Source organism: Balearica regulorum, chromosome 13 (assembly GCF_011004875.1).
Source record: "Balearica regulorum gibbericeps isolate bBalReg1 chromosome 13, bBalReg1.pri, whole genome shotgun sequence".
NCBI lineage: Eukaryota > Metazoa > Chordata > Aves > Gruiformes > Gruidae > Balearica > Balearica regulorum.
In genome coordinates this window covers 22,475,725-22,495,160 of record NC_046196.1, presented here as the reverse complement: position 1 = coordinate 22,495,160, position 19,436 = coordinate 22,475,725, and the positions used below count along the sequence as shown (strand labels likewise).

Here is a 19,436-nt window from a genome sequence, read left to right as displayed (position 1 = left end):
GGGCAGCCACAGCTTCTCGGGGCACCCTGTGCCAGGGCCTCAGCACCCTCACAGGGAAGGATTTCTGCCTCACATCCCATCTCCATCTCCCCTCTTGCAGCTTCAGGCCATTCCCCTTGGCCTGTCACTCCCTGCCCTTGTCACCAGCCCCTCTCCAGCTTTCCTGGAGCCCCTTTAGGTATTGGAAGGCCACAATTAGGTCTCCCTGGAGCTTTCTCTTCTCCAGGCTGAACAACCCCAACTCTCTCAGCCTGAGGTCTCCACAGCAGAGGTGCTCCAGCCCTCGCATCATCTCTGTGGCCTCCTCTGGACTCGCTCCAACAGCTCCATGTCCTTCTTGTCCTGGAGACCCCCAAGCTGGATGCAGTACTCACCAGAGCGGAGTAGAGGGGCAGAATCCCCTCCCTCGACCTGCTGCTCACGCTGCTGGACACGCAGCCCAGGACACGGTTGGCTTTCTGGGCTGCCAGCGCACATTGCTGGCTCATGTTGAGCTTCTCGTCCCTCAACAGCCCCGAGTCCTCCCCAGGGCTGCTCTCCATCCACTCTCCGCCCAGCCTGTAGTTGTGCTTGGGATTGCCCCGACCCACGTGCAGGACCTTGCACTTGGCCTTGTTGAACTCCATGCGGTTCGCACAGGCCCACCTCTCCAGCCTGTCCAGGTCCCTCTGGACGGCATGCCTTCCCTCCAGCGTGTCGACACACCACACAGCTCAGTGTCGTCGGCAAATTTGCTGAGGGTGCACTCAACCCCTCTGTCCATGTCTCTGAAAAAGATGTTAAACACCGCCGATCCCAGTATCGACCCCTGAGGAACACCACTCGTCACTGATCTCCACTTGGACTTTGAGCTGTTGACTGCGACTCTTTGAGTGTGACCATCCAGCCAATTCCTTATCCACTGAGTGGTCCATCCATCAGATCCATGTCTCTCCAATTTAGAGACAAGGATGTCTCTATTAATCTATTTAGAGGCAGGGGCAAAGAACAACTTGGATACAAAAGCTTATCGCATACACAGGTTTCAAATCTCATCATACTGAATAATTCACATTTTCATTTATAGGCCAACTTTTCAACTTTTAGCTGATGAGCAAGAACATCGTTATGAAATATTAAGACACATTCAGAAAAATCTTGCAAGGTAATGGGCAAGAGTCATTGTACAGAGACACTGAGGCAGAGCAGTTAAATGACTCAGCCAAAAGTGACGGTAGAGCTCACTACAGAATGCAGGCGGCTATCGCCCAGCTACTACTAAAAACAATCACTAAAATGGTATTTAATGAGGTCAGAAAGTTAGGAACAAAACACATTTATATAAACACAAGACCTTATGAAGAGCCAAGTCTTCCAGAACCAGCGCATCTCATGATGTTAAGGGGTTGCAATGAGGTCTTCTACATTTTAAACTGAGGTTCCTTAAATACTTTCCACATCAATTAAGGTAAAGCAATAAGGTTTTATCCATCAGTAAAAATAGTTGCTATCCATCGGTTTGAGTTGTAGTGAAATTTAGGGTTGTGTTGATGTTATCTTTTAGCTGAAAGGCTCAAATAATAGGTACAGCCACTATAAAGATTTTTTTTTTTTTTTAAATCTGAAAAACAAGCAGTGCTGATTACAAGTCTTGCTGACAGCTAAACTGCCGTCTCTAAATTGCTAGTCAACTCTTAACTGCCATTGAGATTACCTGGATTGTCCATAGTGTGTGCTACAGCTGGAGATGGAACCTGGGATATTGGGAAAGGCCAAATCACAAACCCCACCATGCAACGCCATCTCCGCTCCGCTTTGGAAACTCTTTTCACACGGCACAAAACCAATGCAACCTGCCGGATGACAGAAAGCTCCACGCAAAGGCAGGCTCCGGCGTACCCGTATCGTACACTCCTGCGAACACGTTGCATGAGAAGAGCGCAGAACCTCTACGAGAAGCCAGCCCATTGCCAAAAGAGTTACGGCACAGAAATTGGGGCATGGAAAAGTGCAGGACAGCCGTACCCCTGAGTAAGAATCACTTCATCACTTCTTATTCACCCACACTGATCCCTCCGCACTTAATAGCCAGTGGAAACACTTTGATGAATCCTCCAAGGCCAGGGTTACTGCCTTGAAATACCAATTCACGGTTTTGTTCAGCTTGAGTGATGTGGCTAAGCACTTTCCCAGATATTCCAGGCTGAAGCATGGGTACTGAAAGCTCAGCTTTCAGTTGGCCTCCGCCATTCAAATCTGAAGTCTGTGGACCCAAAAGCTAGTCTCATTAAAAAGACCAAAAGAAATGAAAAAAAAAAAGAAAGAAAATGTTTAAAAACAACAGCTCCCTAAAAACCTCACCAAAGGGCTGGCAGCAGCTTTTCTGGCAGCAGACAGCGCAATCAATACAAGCAAACACATGAACTGAAGGGGGTCTGAAGGGGGAAAAGGCAGTAACTTTTACTTTATACAATCCTAATTTTCACATCAATAGCCATAAATAAAACATGAGATTAAATTTAACCTAAATTCAGAAGGTTATTCACTGCAATTCGGTGGTTCAGGAGCGGGTTTCGTTACCCTCCAGCTCTGAACACATCTGATAGAGTGTCAGGTCTGGCCACATTTGAGGAGTGTCACGTCTGACCTCATTTGAGGACTTGATCATCACCGCTCTGTTGTCACTCTTCAGCGAGCATCATTCAGTGCACCTCAGCTATCTGCCCGACTCCTCCACGCCAGGCCAACTCACCCAGTATCAGCTCTTAGCAGAAGGCTGATGTTTTAAAACGTGTCCCACCTAAACAAGTTGTGCCCAGCTATGTGCAAGATAACCTAATTAGAGGAGGCACACCTAACGAGCAGAGCGCAGGAGTGCGCGGGGATGGAGGCTTTGGCGGCCATGAGGGTAAAGAAAGAAATCGCACATACTTCCAGGTACAAATACCACTGCCAGTTCAGATTTCTTGTTTTGCTTATTCTCAACAGTTTATAAAAACCAGGCGAGTCCATCCACTATAAGGTGTGATCCTACACACCGCGCTTCAGCACCACAGCTCCAAAAAAACCCAAGACCTGTTGGCAAGAAAAAGGGAACAGTACATAAACTAACACAGGAATTTGTGCATTTCTTGCACTTCCTACACATCACGTTCGTAGTGGCAGTTAGTTAAAGATCTACCCAACAGGATAGCTCAAGCTTCCTAAGCTGGACTCCTCCATGCCCCTACAACTTCCCTTCTGCGGGTGTTGCAGACACCCGGCTCTTTTTCCAGTGCTGACTCTGGGTACACAGAGGTGAGCTGAGCACCTCTGCCAGGCTCTATAAAAGCTGTTTCCTCAGACAAGACCGGCCACATGCAGCACACCATGCCCAGGCCACGGAGCAGCAGGAAAGATAAATGCTACTACGCTGCTCAAGACCAAAAAACTTGCAAACTACAGATTTCAAGCGAATACGCACGTTTTAAAAGAATGGCTGATCTGAATTCAGGTTATTCAAACGCCCTAACAACACAATCTAATATAAATAGCAATTCACACAACGTGTATTTTATAACAAAACCATCACAGCCATCCTCGTACACAAATTCAGTCTACAGCCTTCCGCTCCCATACCACAATGCATCCACACACAGTACACCCAGTTAAGTCTTTGAATCGTATACTGGTAAGTTTTAACTTTGGATGTCTCCAAAATTTAGATCTTGCAAATCCAAACTTTGTCAGAAAGCCCACTCCTGATACGTGAAAAATCGAAGAATGTGGAAGAAGGAACTTCCAGTTCTCCTAGGAGCTGAAGATGGGATAGGAATGAATTCGTAACAAATGCATGGAATCCATTTCAATATTTGAGCTGGAATCTTCATACAAGTTCAGGCGACCTCAGCACATAAACTGGGATCTGAGAAAACTGACTGGAAAGCGAGAACGCTTATGTGGGATGAGAAGACGACGAGCAATTAAGTGGAGCTCAGCAAACCTTGATTGGTAGTGGACAGGTCAATCAGAAAACACAAGAGTCACAAAGATATGCAGAACTTTTTTTTTTTTTTTTAAATAAAGATCATACAATTTTGAGAAAGAACAAGCTTTTTAAAGGGTATTTACGGATCTGCAGAGAGTAGGAGGAGGAAGAAAAAACAAGATGAGGGTAAGTTAAGTAACACCAGAGGAACTCAGAGATCATGATTCTTCAACACAGATGCAGCAGGACACCCTTGGCACATTTAAAATTTGGTCAGGCACTGCATACATGTAGAATTGAGGGTGAAGATGAAAAAAGAAACAATATAAATGGAACAGATATGCCCAGAATAAACAGAAAACCAGTATTTCTCAGATGACTCTCCTATGATGAAGTTCTACATACACTGGACACATGAAATTGATTCCGGATGGGAAATATTCTTACACAAAAAAAAAATATGATGTGAAAGCTTAAGTTCAAAGGAAACCCTTTTGTTTTGTTATAAACACTCCAAACTTTTTATCCAGTTTTTTGGCATGACCTTCATTTGGACTTAAATTTCAAAAAAAAAAAAAAATATCACAAGCTATTTTGAAAACAGCACATGGTGCAGCACAGTAAGAGCAGATTTGGAGAATTAAACAACCAGTTCCAACCAGTGTCAGGACATTATTTCCCCAGTATGAGGGGTTTTTTAATGGGCATGGGTACCTCGCATTACTTAGGCTTGTCCTGTGGACTGAGTGGTTATTAGCGGCTGGAGTGCATTAACTCTGATCCGGGAGTGTATCCCCCAGTTCAGTTTGGAAGAAACCAGGGCAGCACAACTGAAGATGTAAATCAAAGTTCAAAGTGGTGACAACCAGGAGATTCACTTCAAAAGTACACCCCACTTCCAAAAATAAGACTTATGTAGACAAATCCAAAAGGCTATGACTTACAAGGCCAAAAATCTTAAATCTATTGTATCTTTTTCTTGGCAGTGTATGTTTATTATCCACCACTGTTCTAAGCTCCCCAGTAATCTTCCCCGAGCCAGATGAGCTCTCGAGTGGTGAGGAATCCCTCTAAAAATAATCCATCCTGCACAAAAGGATCACGGATTCCGGAGCTGAACCAACACGCTGACCCCCTTCGCTCTCATTTCTTCCATTACGCAGCACCAAAACCTGCAATTTCTAAACATACTACTAACCCCTTAGGATGTTGAAGACAGATACAAATTACATTTTCAGGTCAAAACCTCGTTAAGTTGGCAGCGACAAGGCTACCCAAGTGAAGGTTTTGGAGCAGTTCTCGGGCTGCTTTGTCCCCTCAGCTCCTGCTGAACCTCAGATTTTTGGCATTGCTAACTGCTCCCAAGTATTTAAGCAAGAGGACTCTTTCCCAGATGCTCCACTGCATCTTGCTCAAAACACATTCGTAGGGTTTGCTCAGCCTGGGGAGGCAGAGACAGCAGTGCTAGGATCGCAGCCCTCCTGCAGGCACCGCAGGTCGGAGGCGCTCTCTGCTTCCATCTTTCACGTTTCTCTATTTTGGAGTGATTAACAGCATCCTCCTCGATTTATAGTCAATGAACTTCTGGTGGCCTCTGCTTCAAACCACTGGACTCCTCCACAATACCTGTTCTTTGCAAGAAGTCACTGTCCTTTAATTTCAGGTAACTTCCTCCACTACCACTAAGAATTTCTGTAGATGCCCTCATCCCTTCATGCGCTAGGATGTTAAAACGCCACGGCAAGCACATATACATCACAGCCTCTTTAACATATCACCAGCAGTGGACCACATACAGCCAGAAGGCATTTGGCCCAGAAGTTTCCCAAGATAAGATTCTCCTCCATTACCCACACCGTGATCTTTCCTCATGGCACCCTTCCGTAGCCAGAGCAGCATCCACCACACCAAGACAGAAAGCGCTCTACCTGTACTCTGCAGAAGCTAATGAAGATCATTTGGACTATAAGGCATCAGATAGGTAACAGCAAACCAAGCATATGCTTTCATTGACATTTGTTTTCATATGACTGAATAAAACAAAGCTCAACGCAAAAAAAATCCAATCAAGTTCAAATACCACCTTAACTAATCACCAAAAGAGAGATATCCAGCCATCATCACCAAAAAAACTTGAAAAACGGAAGAGATCAGCTGGCCAATCTAGCTTCAACTCAGTATGCCCCAGCAAGATGCCCCTCCAGAAAAAGTCTCCATGATCAGTGGATAACTTTAATTAGAGGATACAGTCTTTAATTAAGGTTTTCAGTATACATCTTAGGTAAGAGTAATATTTATTTCTATCAAAAATAATCTCGGATCACTGATACCCACGCGTTCCTGTACATTAAGGTTTCACAGAGGAGTTGTTTCAACCTGCACTACCTGTGGGATCAACTGGGCCATAGAACAGATCCACGTTAACAACAACTCCAAAATCAAGCGGTGCCCCCCCACCCATTATTATTAACCCAATTACACGATCCAGGTCACACGCAGCCCGTGTTGTAGCAAACTGGTTTGCTAGGATAAATGAGAGGGTACCAGCAGCGTAAGCAAGTTTGTGGATAGGAATTGGCACAGCCAGCTGAACAACTGCATGTGTAACGAAGTCCTGGAGGTGTTTCCATAAATAGTTTTGGGGGAATGCACAGCTATTTATTATTTACTTAAAAAAAAAAAAATCAGTATCAACCCTCTATTTTCCTTAATCTGACATACAACAATTAATTGCCATCCTCTATCATTTATGCAGGTACTAAATAAGCGATATCTTTATGAAATTCCTTACAGGTACTACAGTTATCTATATGCAAATCACACACCAAAACTAAGATCTGGGTACTATTCAATCTGAGTTATACTTACTGCACAAATAAAATAAAATTCCCGACAAGTTAAATCTCCTCCTGGCTAGCAAGGGGAAAGGTTTAAACACGGAGTGGCAAGCAGAGTTGGGTTATACGCTAACTCTACATTCAATAGCTCCAGCAGGACATGGTGTAGACGGTATTGCCATTGCCAATCTAGCACAAGTAACGTCAACAGATCCAAATTGCCGTAAAAAGTATTCAATTACTTGAACCAAGTATGCATTTTAGTACCACTTTGACTAAATTACTCAAGTAACCACTTTTATCCCAAAACTCTATCAAACAGGACTCAAAGGTTTCCATGGTGCTTAGTCCTGAAGAGAATCCAGCAAAGTGTGAGTAGAAAATACAAGGAAAATGAGGACCAGAAGCAATGATCAAGTGAAAGCAAGTACTGAGACTCCCTCTAAGAAATCACGAGGCTTCTTCCTTCAGCCATTCCTGAATGATCTGAGCGGTTTAACTAGAAACCTCAACCGTTCTCCATGAAGAGCCACGGCAACACTAAGAACAAGGCGGGGGGGGTAAACTGAACGTCTCCATGCTTCTTTACAGCATTAAGCCTTCCTTATGGATACTAATGGAGGGGAGGAACAGAATTCAGGTTTTTCCACGGTTCCCTACACACTCCAGAGGCATGAGTACCTTTGCTACAACCTGCTGTGTGCTGAGCACAGAAGGCAGCCTGCCCATGTTGGCTCGCTCAGCCTTGACACATGACTGGCAGCAGCTTGGACTGCCACTGCTTTCTCATCTTCTTTTCCACCCGTCTGCCTTCCTAATGCACCGACAAGTTGCAATAAGGATAAACTACATCATTAAAATTATATCTAAATGAAAAGCAAAACTTTTATTTGTGCTATTTCCTCAATGCAGCAAACAGAGTTACATCTGAAAAGTTACATCTGAGGTGTATTTACCAAAGAGACGAGGAAGCGCAAGCACCATTGTATAAGACTTTACTAAGACACCGTATGGAACTGCCACATGCCATTTTGGTCAATTATTTTTAAGGATAGTCCTGGAAGAGCTTTGCAGAAGGACAAATACCATAAGGTATTTTAAGACAGAGCTTGATCAGCTGCATAAATAGTGAAACAAACTTAACAGAAATTACTCCTAAAGACAGGAAAATCAAGCTGGGTGTCCAAAATGCTGATTTGGCCAGGAGAATTTGAAATCACTATTTGGTTGTCACATATTGTTCATATATTTCATCCCATACTTCAAGGCTGGTTGCTCCAGAAGCCAAGGAGGAAGGTCATTCTTTTCCCAGTTAACCATCTAGCTTCTCACCTCCCCCTTCTGCTTAAGCCTTAGAGATTGCTGAAAGCTTGGCAAGGATTTTCCTTTGCCCTTGTCTGCAGCGTGGGATAACAGCCTCTTCCTGGACTTGCTCTGAATTTTAATGTTTTCTTTTACTATAGGGAGTAAGACACTGGTGCTTGTGATGCCTCCAGTGGATAGAGTTTAGAAAAGGTCAACAAGAGTTGTCACAAATCAAGAAAACATTACAAATTGGGACAGGATAAAGAGCCAGAGATGTTTGGTCTAGAGAGAAGACCACAAAGCAGTGATAGAGGTGTTCATGTACACAGCTACAAAGAGCAAAGAAATTAATTATTCTCCACCTACACATGATCCAAGAGTAAAGGACTTGGACTACATGGGATATTCAGCTTAGTCATCAGGAAAAGTTCCCAACACAAGGACAGTGTTGGAAAAAGTTGCCAGAAAGATAATGAAAGACTGGTTTAGATACACACCTGTCAGGCAGGACTAAGGCATAATTGAATTAGCTTCAGATCAGATAATTATAGAAGATGAGACCTCACCAAATCATGATATTTACCACTGGGACTCAGTCTTTTAGCACAGGTCCTTCATTTGTCATTGCAGTCACAGAAAGTGGCAACCTAAAGCATAAGCTGATACACGGAAATTAAGTTCTTTAATCACATTTGAAATAGGAAGATCCCCTGGCAATCACAGCAAAACCAAAACCAAACCAAAACTGGCTAGCAGGAACATCTGGAGGTCTCTAGCCAAACTTCCTGCTTACGGCAGGGTTACTTAAGAGTTAGACCAGGTTGCCTAGAGCATTGTCCAACTGAGGCTGAAAACCTCTTAGGATACAGCCTCTCCGGTAACCCATGCGTAACTCTGATGGGGAATAATGTCTTATTTCCCATGAGAATTTTATTTGTTGCAACTGGTGCCCGTTGCCTTTCTTCCATGTACTGCGGACCTCCAAGAAGAGCCTGGGTCCATGTTCTCTGCAAGCTCCTTTAGATAGTGAAAGGCTGCTACTAGATCCCTTCTCAGCCTCTTCTTCTCCAGGCTGGACAAGCCCAGTTCCATTAGTTTCTCACTGGTTCCTTCAATACAACATCTATCCAGTCTCCCTTCTCCGGTCCCCCTCCAAAGGGAGCGCACCTGCCTGAAAAACGCTTGTAAGCATCCCTAGGGGAGAAACCAGGATCTTTTTTCTCTCAAAGGAAGGACCAGGAAGACAGATTCCTCAACAGCCTTGCTCCCCTGCTTGCATCTCCTCTGATACCTTGCAAGATAAGCTGAGAAGAAATAAAGTCCTACCTATCAATGTCGACAGAAACCTATCAGCAAGAGGAGAATGCAAAGGAAAGGAAGGGATCTCCAAAGAACACTAAAACTGAAAGCCCGTTCATCGTGTTGGGGGCTTACAGAGGAGGACGGATGGCTTTCACAGAGGAAGGGAGCATGGGGAAGTCTTATTTCCCAGTGCTCATTTTTATTTTATCTACATGGCAACAGAAAAAAGATCACGCACAAGGACCCTTTGCTGAACAAAGGCACAGGACAGTTGGACAAATGGTTTCTGGTTTTGCTGACCTGGCTTAAGGTGTTACAGTCCCAGAAGCCAAACCCCAATAACGGAGCAGGTTTCTGTACCCCAAACTCTGCTGGTTTATCTGGCCGCATGCTAATTCAAGTCTATAAAACCTTCTTGAAGTTGAAAGCTTGTTCTTCAAACAGGGAGTCTGAAGCAGGCAGAGAGTGAATAAGCCAAGCAGTACCTTTTTATTTGAAAAGTAAGGTAAAAAAATAATCAAAGTTCCATAAAACAAAACAATGGTGAGTGAAAGCTGGCACTCCCTTTAACACGTGCAATGCTGCATAGCAGGGCAAGTCAGTTATTAACCAGAGGGTGTTTAAAGTCTCTAAAAGTGATTGGTCAGATCCTATCTACGCTGTTTCAGAAACTGAAGCAGGGCATGCCTACGGGTATGGTTTCACAACATTTTAGGCTGAATTAAGACCTTGCTGCTACCATAGAGAATCATCCCTCCTTCCCTCTCTCCTGGCTGTACGTTCCTGCTGGGTCACCCTCAAAGAGCTAGAACAAATGAAACGTTATGTCTCAACAGCGTGAAGGACTTGAACCAAAGCAGAACACCACACGCAGGGGAGAATCATCTCCAGCATGCACATCTCATCCATATTAAAGACAGGGTCACCTATCTTGTCCATTTTATGAAGGTTAGGTGAAACCTGTAACAAACCACCAAAGCATTTTCAGCTGGGCTTAGAAAAACTTACTGGATTGAAGGCTAAATAATTTAAAGAAAGAGTGTTTCAGATGTTACGTTCAGGATGCGAAGGTCAGAGCATTGCTCCACGAGTTCTGAAGGAACCAGCCTGCCACCACCCCAGCACAGCAGAGAAGCTGGCAGGTTCCTGCCAGGCCTGGCAAAGGAGGTGACAACTGCCAGAGCCAGGAGCTTGCACAAGGGAAGAAGAGGGACTGTGCAGCTGCAGGGGGAAAAGGAAGGGTCAGGTTTCTCTCCTTTGATGACAGTGAGTTAGACCAGTTCAGCTGTAACATGTAATTTCATCCTCAGATACCAAAATGCTGAGCACACGTGAAAAAAAAGTTGTATCTGGGGAAAGAAGGGAGTAGACATTTCAATAAAAGCCACTAGTTTAAAGCAGAATGGTTATTAGTAAGTGTTTTAAATGCCCTTTAAAAAATAAAATAAAATAAACCCCACAAAACCATCATCACGACATGTCAGGGTCACAAAAGTTGGCATTTCAATACAAATGCCACAGTAATTCCAGACCTGCTGATTGAATTTCAAAGCACAGCCCACAGAAACCTCGAGTCGAACTGGGACAGGGCGCTCTCCTTTTAAAAGCAGTCTCTGTTCGCAACGCAGAGAGGGGTAGTTCACGGGAACGCTCAGGTTGCTCCAACCACACTTCCAACCTTCAGAGAAAGCTCAGCACTACCCCCACCAGCACCGAGCTGGGCTCGAGCCAAAATAAATTTGGCATAAAGCACAAATGCCCTGAGACTTGGAACTGGATATGGCCAAAGTGTGTGTTCTCAGGGGGGGAAAGGAGTTTGAGACAGAACCCAGCAGCAAGACTGTTCTTTGATTTAGGGCTGATGGGGTGCCAAGGATCCCCACTGAAAGCGGGAACAAGAAAGGGACCAACTTTGGCTTTGGGCTCCCAAACCACTACTTCTAGTGGGTCACATATGGCCCTGCCAGCACACCGAGTGAAAATTGATCTTTTAAAGCAGGAGTGACTTAGAAAGGATCTAAGGAGAGAAACCTGGCAGGGTTTCAGGTCACAAAAAGTTAAAATTACACTTTGACGTGAAGCCAAATCAAGACTCCAAAGTCTGTCACTTCTTTGTGAGCTCTCGCTCACCCTGTGCTGCGAAGGACCCGGTAATGGTTAAGCCTGATATATGTTTCTCACTTCAGTTACTTGAGCAATATACTATAAAAAAAAAAAAAAACCAGTCTCGTTCTCCAAAAGCCAGAAAGATAATTATTGAGCTGTAATACAGAGCCATGCAGTTCATTTTACACAGATGATGAGAGATGGACCTAACTATGCCCGCAGAATCACTCTTGGCAGCATAATCTGCATGTGATCAAACGACAGGTTCACAGGATCAAATTTGTACAATTCATTGCTAAATAAGCACATCTGAAGTCTCAAGTTCACTCTATGTTTTATTTCACTCAGAAAAGAAATCCACATTCACCACATACACCCTAGAAATAATAATAGTATACAGGCACTTTGATTCAAACTGGCCACAAAACACTGCCCATGTAGCTCTTGGGCTTTAAAGCCACTTATCAGAAGTGGTTTGGCTTATTTTTAGTCTCTAAAAGGGGAAAAAAAAATATGTTGGCTGTTCAATTCCAGGACAGCACACCTATGATATTCAGTACATATCATCCCAGGTCAGTATTCAACTGTGTTACATATATATGTATCTGTGTTATAATCCCAGGAAAACCCTAGGTTAAACATAATCTAACCAGCAGTCTACAGGCCAAGTCTACAGGCCAATCCCACCTCTTTCCATGGCAGAGGCCAGAGAGCCATTTCTTAAACAGAATGTGCTCCCTTAATAGCCAAACAGCTCCACTTCCAAGCAGCCAAGCACTTCAATCCTGGGAAGAGATGATGGGACTAGGCTCATGCTTCACCTTGTGCATGCACACAACTGACTTGGGTCAAGAGGATTATGGGGAAAGAGAGCACAGAGAGAGAAGGAGTCTGAAAACGGAGACTTCTATACCTGCTGACACCAGATCATCTCAATCTAGACATTTCCTACCTTTTTGCAACCAAGTATCACTTGAGAAAACTGGCAGTGTCTTACCTTCCTCCTTCCCTGCTCTACTTCTGAGTGGATAAAGACCTGTGACCTTAATTCTCTTTCCAATGTGTGTGTTGTAGTTGTCATAACCAACCATTAACAATTACAGAATCGTAGAATCATTCAGGTTGGAAAAGACCTTTAAGATCGAGTCCAACCACGAAAGTCTGCAGTAACTGTTACAGCTTGCAGTAAGATGCAAATTCTTTAAAACATGGGCGTCACTGAAACCATTCTTCCAAAAGGAGAGTGTAGAATAACTAAGGAGGGAAGGGACCTCCAGAAGTCACCTAGTCCAACCCCTGCTCAGAGGAGGTCTGGTTAGATCAGGTTGGTCAAGGCCATGTCCTGCTGAGTCCTAAATATCTCCAAAGTTAGAGGTTCCACAAGCCCTCTGGGCAAATCTGAAATTACTGGAGAAAAGGAGATGCAAGGAATGCTGTGCCCGAGTCAGACCAACAGGTCTTCGGACTTGCCTCTGACAGTGCCCAAAAGACAACTCTCGAGGTCAATCAAACATGATCAAAGTGGACCCTGGAAAAGGAAAATCTGCCTGCAACTGTTAACCACAGCTGTGATTTATGAATGGCCCACACGCTACGCTGACATTGTCACTAAAACAACAATGCTTATTCTTTCACTGGTGAAATTTTAATTTAACTCATTAACTAATGCAATTAGCCTACAATTCCAAATTTCTTCTCTATCAATGCAAAAGGTCCCAAATGCTCCATCGTGCACTCCAAGATCTCCACGCTTCTCTTCAGTAACAAGACAAGGCAGCTGGTCATTGGAAAATTCAGCAGCAGATTTACAATTAGAAGAATGGGCACCAGAAAGTTGGCTATTTTCTGAAATGACCCCGGCTGTCTTAGTCCCCTTTTCATCTTCTTGCTGAGACTCCGTCTGCAGTCTCAGCAGAATTTCAGAAACACAGCTATACACACTTCAGAAATTTACAACAGAGCTACAGAATCACGTATTTTGCTAACAGAATAGCGAGGGATTTTGCTCCAATGCTGCAATATTTTCTCTTGGAGGTTATGAGGGGAAAAAAGGAGCACGTTCCGCTCTCTGAATATGCAGGTTACCAGTGAAGACGAAAGCAAAATCCTCACCAAGAAGTGAATTCACAAGGGTCTCAGTGCTAACCCTACAGAAGCTCTTCCTTTTGTTAGGATATTCACAAAACCTTCTCCTTTGGAGATACCAAGATGCATAATAAGGGTTGAACACACATTGCAGCTTCAAAGCAACTCCACCAGAAGTAAATCACACCCAAGACCAAAGCAAGCCCCCACCACTGGGAACCCACCGTCATTCCTTCTGGCACTTGAAGAACATTTACGTTCTACCAAACAAAGACAACTTCTAGTTTCAAACGCAGCTGAAAGAATTCCTACTACAGAGGTCACTATGTTGATCTAAATCTAGAAATTCTAGTTTTACCTCATAAATTGGATATTGTTAAAGAAAGATTACTAATTATTTATTTTTAAAAAGAAGCTACTTAACCAATTCAGAGGCTGACCTAAAACCAAACATTTCAAACGAAGCAAAAAAATATTAAAGTGGAAATACCACTCTATCACATTTTTCTAGTTTTTCGGTTGAAAGAGGGAAAGAAGAGAGGACAGACAATATGACAGGCCAATTATCCTGTCATTTTCAGGTTCTTTCATGTAAATTTGTCAAGTGGGATAAACACATTAAATGTCAAATTATTTTGCTACTTATTTTTCAGATGCAAAGAAGAGCTTGCCTATCTGAAAGCTCATCATCTTACTCATTAGTTTATTAGCAATTACCCATTGCTCATTAGTTTAATATTAATTTCTACTATCTGCTAAAATCATCATGACTACATTAACAATACTAGTAACTCAATTAGGATAACACTCAATAGTTTGCAACTTCCAGACGTAAGGTGCTTAAAGTCATGACATTTTATTAAGAGAAACACACATTCGCTAATTCATATATATAAATTAAAATCTTTATTTCAAATGAACATTTACTATAGACTGTAAGCCAAACCAAATCTTAACAGTGACTTACCAGGAAGCCTGTTCATGTTGACCCCTTGAGCAGAAAGTCCTATTCCCATGTACCTTCAAAAAAACAAAATATCAGTCAAGTACAGAATGGCCAATCCACAAGATTTCCTGCAGTAGAAATACAGAAAGGAAAAGAAAAAAAACCCAAACACCATAATCCACTAATCATTTAAGGTAAGAATGCTGAAATCATGAAAGATTTTTTACTTTTTTAGTCTTCTCTTGAATCCAAGGTAAAATGTCAGACTGCTTTAGTGACTGACAGCTTTTTGATATACAATTACAGCTACTCCTTAGCCCTTAATTGGTAGGAAAAGGACTGGAAAACAATCAGCAATTAAATTGCTGTGTTTGGGGGTCTCTCCATGTATCAGAAAAAATATTTGTATAGGTGATTAACAAGAGAGTAAAAAAATTACATAAGGGCAGATGTAGTATATGTGAATAAATGTCCGTCTAGCCTAATACATTGACTCCAGAAATAGCTGGCAGCAGATGCACGGGACAGAGCAAACAGTTGTACTTTCCCAGAACATTCTTTCATTGTCCAACCTATTTTACACAATTTCCTAAGCAAAAGGTGGTCTTTCTGCATTTCGCACCCCAACAGGTTTTCCTCCATTAATCCAATCGCTTTCTGAGCCTTTGTAAGCTCTTTGAACAGACAACATCCTGCGGTTCCACCATTCAGTTACGGTCCAAACTAGTTTCGCTTGGTACCTGCATTTTCAGAACTGGAAGAGCGGAATAGCATTTCTCCGTTAACTTTCTCAAGGATTTTAAAGCCCTCATTCACACCGCACTCCCCAATGGTCTCTTCTCAAGGTTGACTACTCCCAATCTACTCCGTTGTTCCTCATACGGAAGCTAATCTATACCACTTAATACTCCTGCTACACTTCCAGTTCTGTATCTTCTTTGAGAAGCAGGGGGAAACCAGAACCGCAAGCATCGTTCACAACACAAACACACAGTGATTATCACAGACAACCATATAATGATGTTCTCCATTTTGGTTTCTATTCCTCCCCCTCCTGGTTTCTATTATTACATTTCTTTTTTGACTGCAGATGAGAACTGAGCTGATTTTTCCATGGAACAAGGACACAAACCGTAAGAGGCAGCTCCGAGACCATTTTCTATGTCAAGTTTGGATTGTTTATTCTCCCCCCCATGAGAACCATTTTACATCTCTCCAGCCTGAACTGCATCCTTCATTTTATCACCAGTCACCCGGTACTGTCAGACCATTCTACAGGTCTTCACAGTCAGCCCTTGATTTTACAACTCTAGGTAGCAAAAATTATTATCTTACTATTAATTTCACTTCTGGGTCATTTATTAAGGTAGCAAAGATCAGAGGCTTAGCACCCATCCCCACAGAAACCCACCGGTGAACATGCTCAGCTGGAGGGAGGCGAGTGGCCATGACACACACACACCGACCTTTCATTTCTCTGCCCCCTTCCCTACCCGTTAGCTAACCGTCTAACCCACCATTCAACCGCACGAGCTCCTTCACTTTATCCCACGTTTCCTTTACGTCCCTCAAGAATTTCTGAGACTGGACCTTGCCAAATGGCTTTTGCAAATCCAGGCAGACCGATCTTTACTGCTGCGTTCAACAGGACTGTAAGGTACGGCCAGGCTCTTCTTCCTCACTGCAGTATTTATGCATATACTCATTTTGTTTGTTCTATTTCTATTAATTTGCATGGTCTGGAATTCTCTTAATATCTCCCGGAATGACAGAAACCCCTGCCCTGCTCAGTTTGTCTTTAACAAACTTCCACAGTTTTAGGTTACTGCGCTTTGGAATTAACAGTTACTGTTGGGCTCTTGTTCACGTAAAGGTATAAATCCAAACAGGCCGCAGCCAGCGTCCTGCTATTCTTTCACAGTACCGCCTTTCTTCCTGTAGCTTCCCCGACTATCTGCTCCATAAAACGTTAACCACGTCTAAAAATATTATTTCAGAATTGGACCCCAAAGTTACAGGCTAAGTGGGTTAAGTCTCCTGCAGCAAGTGCTGCCTGTTTTTGACTTCTCCATCTCGATTGCTGTCACCACCCCAATCAAATAGCATGGAAATGGTAGTAACAGATTATTTTTTTTTCTTGTTTACATAGGAATTTTAATCCATAGAGATCTATAAGTTTATAGATCTTAGTCTATGATCTCCTTAATAAATAGCACCACAACTTCACAAGCATGGCCAACTCTGTCTTTCTCTACACTTCACATCTTGGTGGCATGACCTAAAAGAGGGGAGATGGAGATGGGATGTGAGGCAGAAATCCTTCCCTGTGAGGGTGCTGAGGCCCTGGCACAGGGTGCCCAGAGAAGCTGTGGCTGCCCCTGGCTCCCTGGCAGTGTTCAAGGCCAGGTTGGATGGGGCTTTGGGCACCCTGGGCTAGTGGAGGGTGTCCCTTCCCATGGCAGGGGGTGGCACTGGGTGGGCTGTGAGGTCCCTTCCAACCCAAACCAGTCTGGGATTCTCTGATTTTAAACACGTGAATCCCAGTTTTACAGTGCTTTAAATTAAGTCAGTCCCTTCTTTAGAAAACATGCTCTATTTCAGAAGACCCTCAGCTTCCAGAGAATCTGGACCTCTCCTCCTCAGACCAATTCCTCAGCAACATACCAGAACTGTTCCTCCTCACTTCCCTTTCTGGTACTGGGCAAGGCCCAGAACTGTGCAAAGGTGGGGAATAGCAAAGGTCCTAGTTTTCAACTTCCTACGTAATGGTTAAGAGTTTTACATACAGAACTTTTTCTGCTCTTCCCTATGCCTTCAGCACCACAGGGACCACAACCATCAGCTCATGCTCAACAATTCAGCTCTCACCATGCATAAATTATGTAATTACACAAGCACCAGGAAAGCGTTAGTGTTTGAAAAAGGAAATAGTAAGAAGACCGCTTAGAAAAATACCCAAAAGAGGGAGGAGGTGGAAATGAGGAGGAGGGTGGAAAGACCAACATGATGAAGCAGTACGATAAGAGAACTACTTCCACCAGCCACATCCTGGGCTGTACCAGTAAGAATGCAGCCAGCAGGTCAAGGGAAGGGATTTGCTCCCCTCTATTGAGCACCTGGGAGTATCATATTCAGTTTGGGGCTCTCCAGCACACGGGAGAGTAACGAACTGGAGCTTGTGAGTGCAGCAGAGGCACCAAGGCAGTCGAGGGCTCAAGCCACATATGTATGAGGAGAAGCTGAGGGAAACGCGTTTGTTCAGCCTTAAGAAGATGAAGGGGAGATCAAAGTTGTAAAAAGGAAAACGCCAATTAGACATTACTAAAAAGATTTTAAGCACAAGCGTGATCAAGCGCTGGAAGAAGGGCCCAGAAAAGTTACTGCATCTCCACCCTCAGAGATAGGCAAAAACTTGACTGCACGTTGTCCTGAGGAACCTACGTACCTTTGAGGTTGGCCCTGCTTTGACTGGGGAGCTGAACTGGATGACCACAGAAACACCGTTTCCAACCTAAATGATTCAACAGGATCTTGACTCAGGACAGTTTTGCTGACAGGCAGCAAACTCTCGGCTAGCAGTGCATAAAGCAGGCTATCGGCCAAGCTGAGAAAAGACAGAACTTCCTGAGGCACACACATACACCGCAAGCTAAGTCCTGATCTGATCGTACCAGCTGAACCCAGCTTTCTTCCTAGTCTTCAAGCAGCCTAGATCATCCAGAAAAGACTGTGTGTTCCTGATCTACAGAACAACCCTGAACTCACAAACAAAACATGCCATGATGACTGCTGCCTGGCACATTGCCTCTTTGGCCAAAGGGCTCCTGAACCTAGTGTTCACTTGAAGAAAAAAAGCTACAAGGAAGGTTCTGTTCTGATGTAGAGATCTCAAGGACAGAAGAGACTTCCAGAGAAAGCACTATGTGATCTCCCTCCTTTGGATCCAAAAAACAAACCACACACATCTCTTTCTTCTCTGTAATCAAGACTTTTTAAACATCACACCCCACAGTTAATGGCTCAGCTATTTCATTCTTTAGATCTCTTGAATGAAGACCAGATAACCCCTAAAGATTTGTTCCTATATTTTATGGATAAACACCACTATTAACCATTCAACAGGAGCCAGAGAATCATTTAAAAACAAAGATTTGCATGTGGTTTATTGACAAATGACATCTTTGTTGTATTAACTCTTCAACTTGAGCCAGATAATCCTTTAACAGCAAACACTGGCATTTGGGAGCCTCTAAACATTCCTACTTTTTCAGAGCCCTTCACAAAAAGTTCTCCTGAATCATCCCTTGGTTTTACAGACTCTCCAGCTTGCTCCCCACCCCTGATGGTTTGGGGGGGAAAAATACTCCTTTAACATTTCAGAACTTGAGCCAGAGGTCCCTCAAGTCATTTTGGTCAACCTTAGTCTTTTTTTAAACTTAAAGTTTGTTCTTTCCATTTTTCTCACCTAAGAAAATTTCAACTTTTGGAGGACATATCGCCATCCTCTCTCACCCTCGTGCTTAATTATGTCAACTCTCAAGTCATTTTGAGTCTCTCCAGCAGTTCACACACATCTACACTGATTATCCAATATGATCACAGTTCACAGCTAGAACTACATTCCAGGTCTACGTTGCTTCAGGGAGCAGCGCAAAGTGCCACCTCTGGCAATAGTTCAAGCCTCAGGGAAGCTGTGATTCAAGGGCCCAAATTGTTTGAACACACAATAAAGGCACCATCTAAGCCTGGTGCAATAATACCGGAGTGCTTGGTCCTGACTCTGGCACACCCGAAAAAAACTCAGGAAAAGTCTGTCAAGGAGCAGACCACTCAGTTACTCTGGCAGAATGATCCCCACCACCCTCACCTCCTCACATTAGCAAGCCCAAGGCCTCCTGGATTTGCTGGC

At 43.6% G+C, this 19,436-nt stretch overlaps 1 protein-coding gene across 4 annotated transcripts in view; it reads right to left on the bottom strand.

The window, feature by feature from the left end:
• RANBP10 (RAN binding protein 10) overlaps positions 1 to 19,436 on the bottom strand; it is a 76,474-nt gene that overhangs the window by 42,315 nt on the left and 14,723 nt on the right. For all 4 annotated transcript variants that reach the window (XM_075765206.1, XM_075765205.1, XM_075765208.1 and 1 more), the window contains one exon: positions 14,549 to 14,601. In XM_075765206.1, the coding sequence (XP_075621321.1) occupies positions 14,549 to 14,601 (53 nt within the window). The remainder of the gene's footprint in view (positions 1 to 14,548; positions 14,602 to 19,436) is intronic.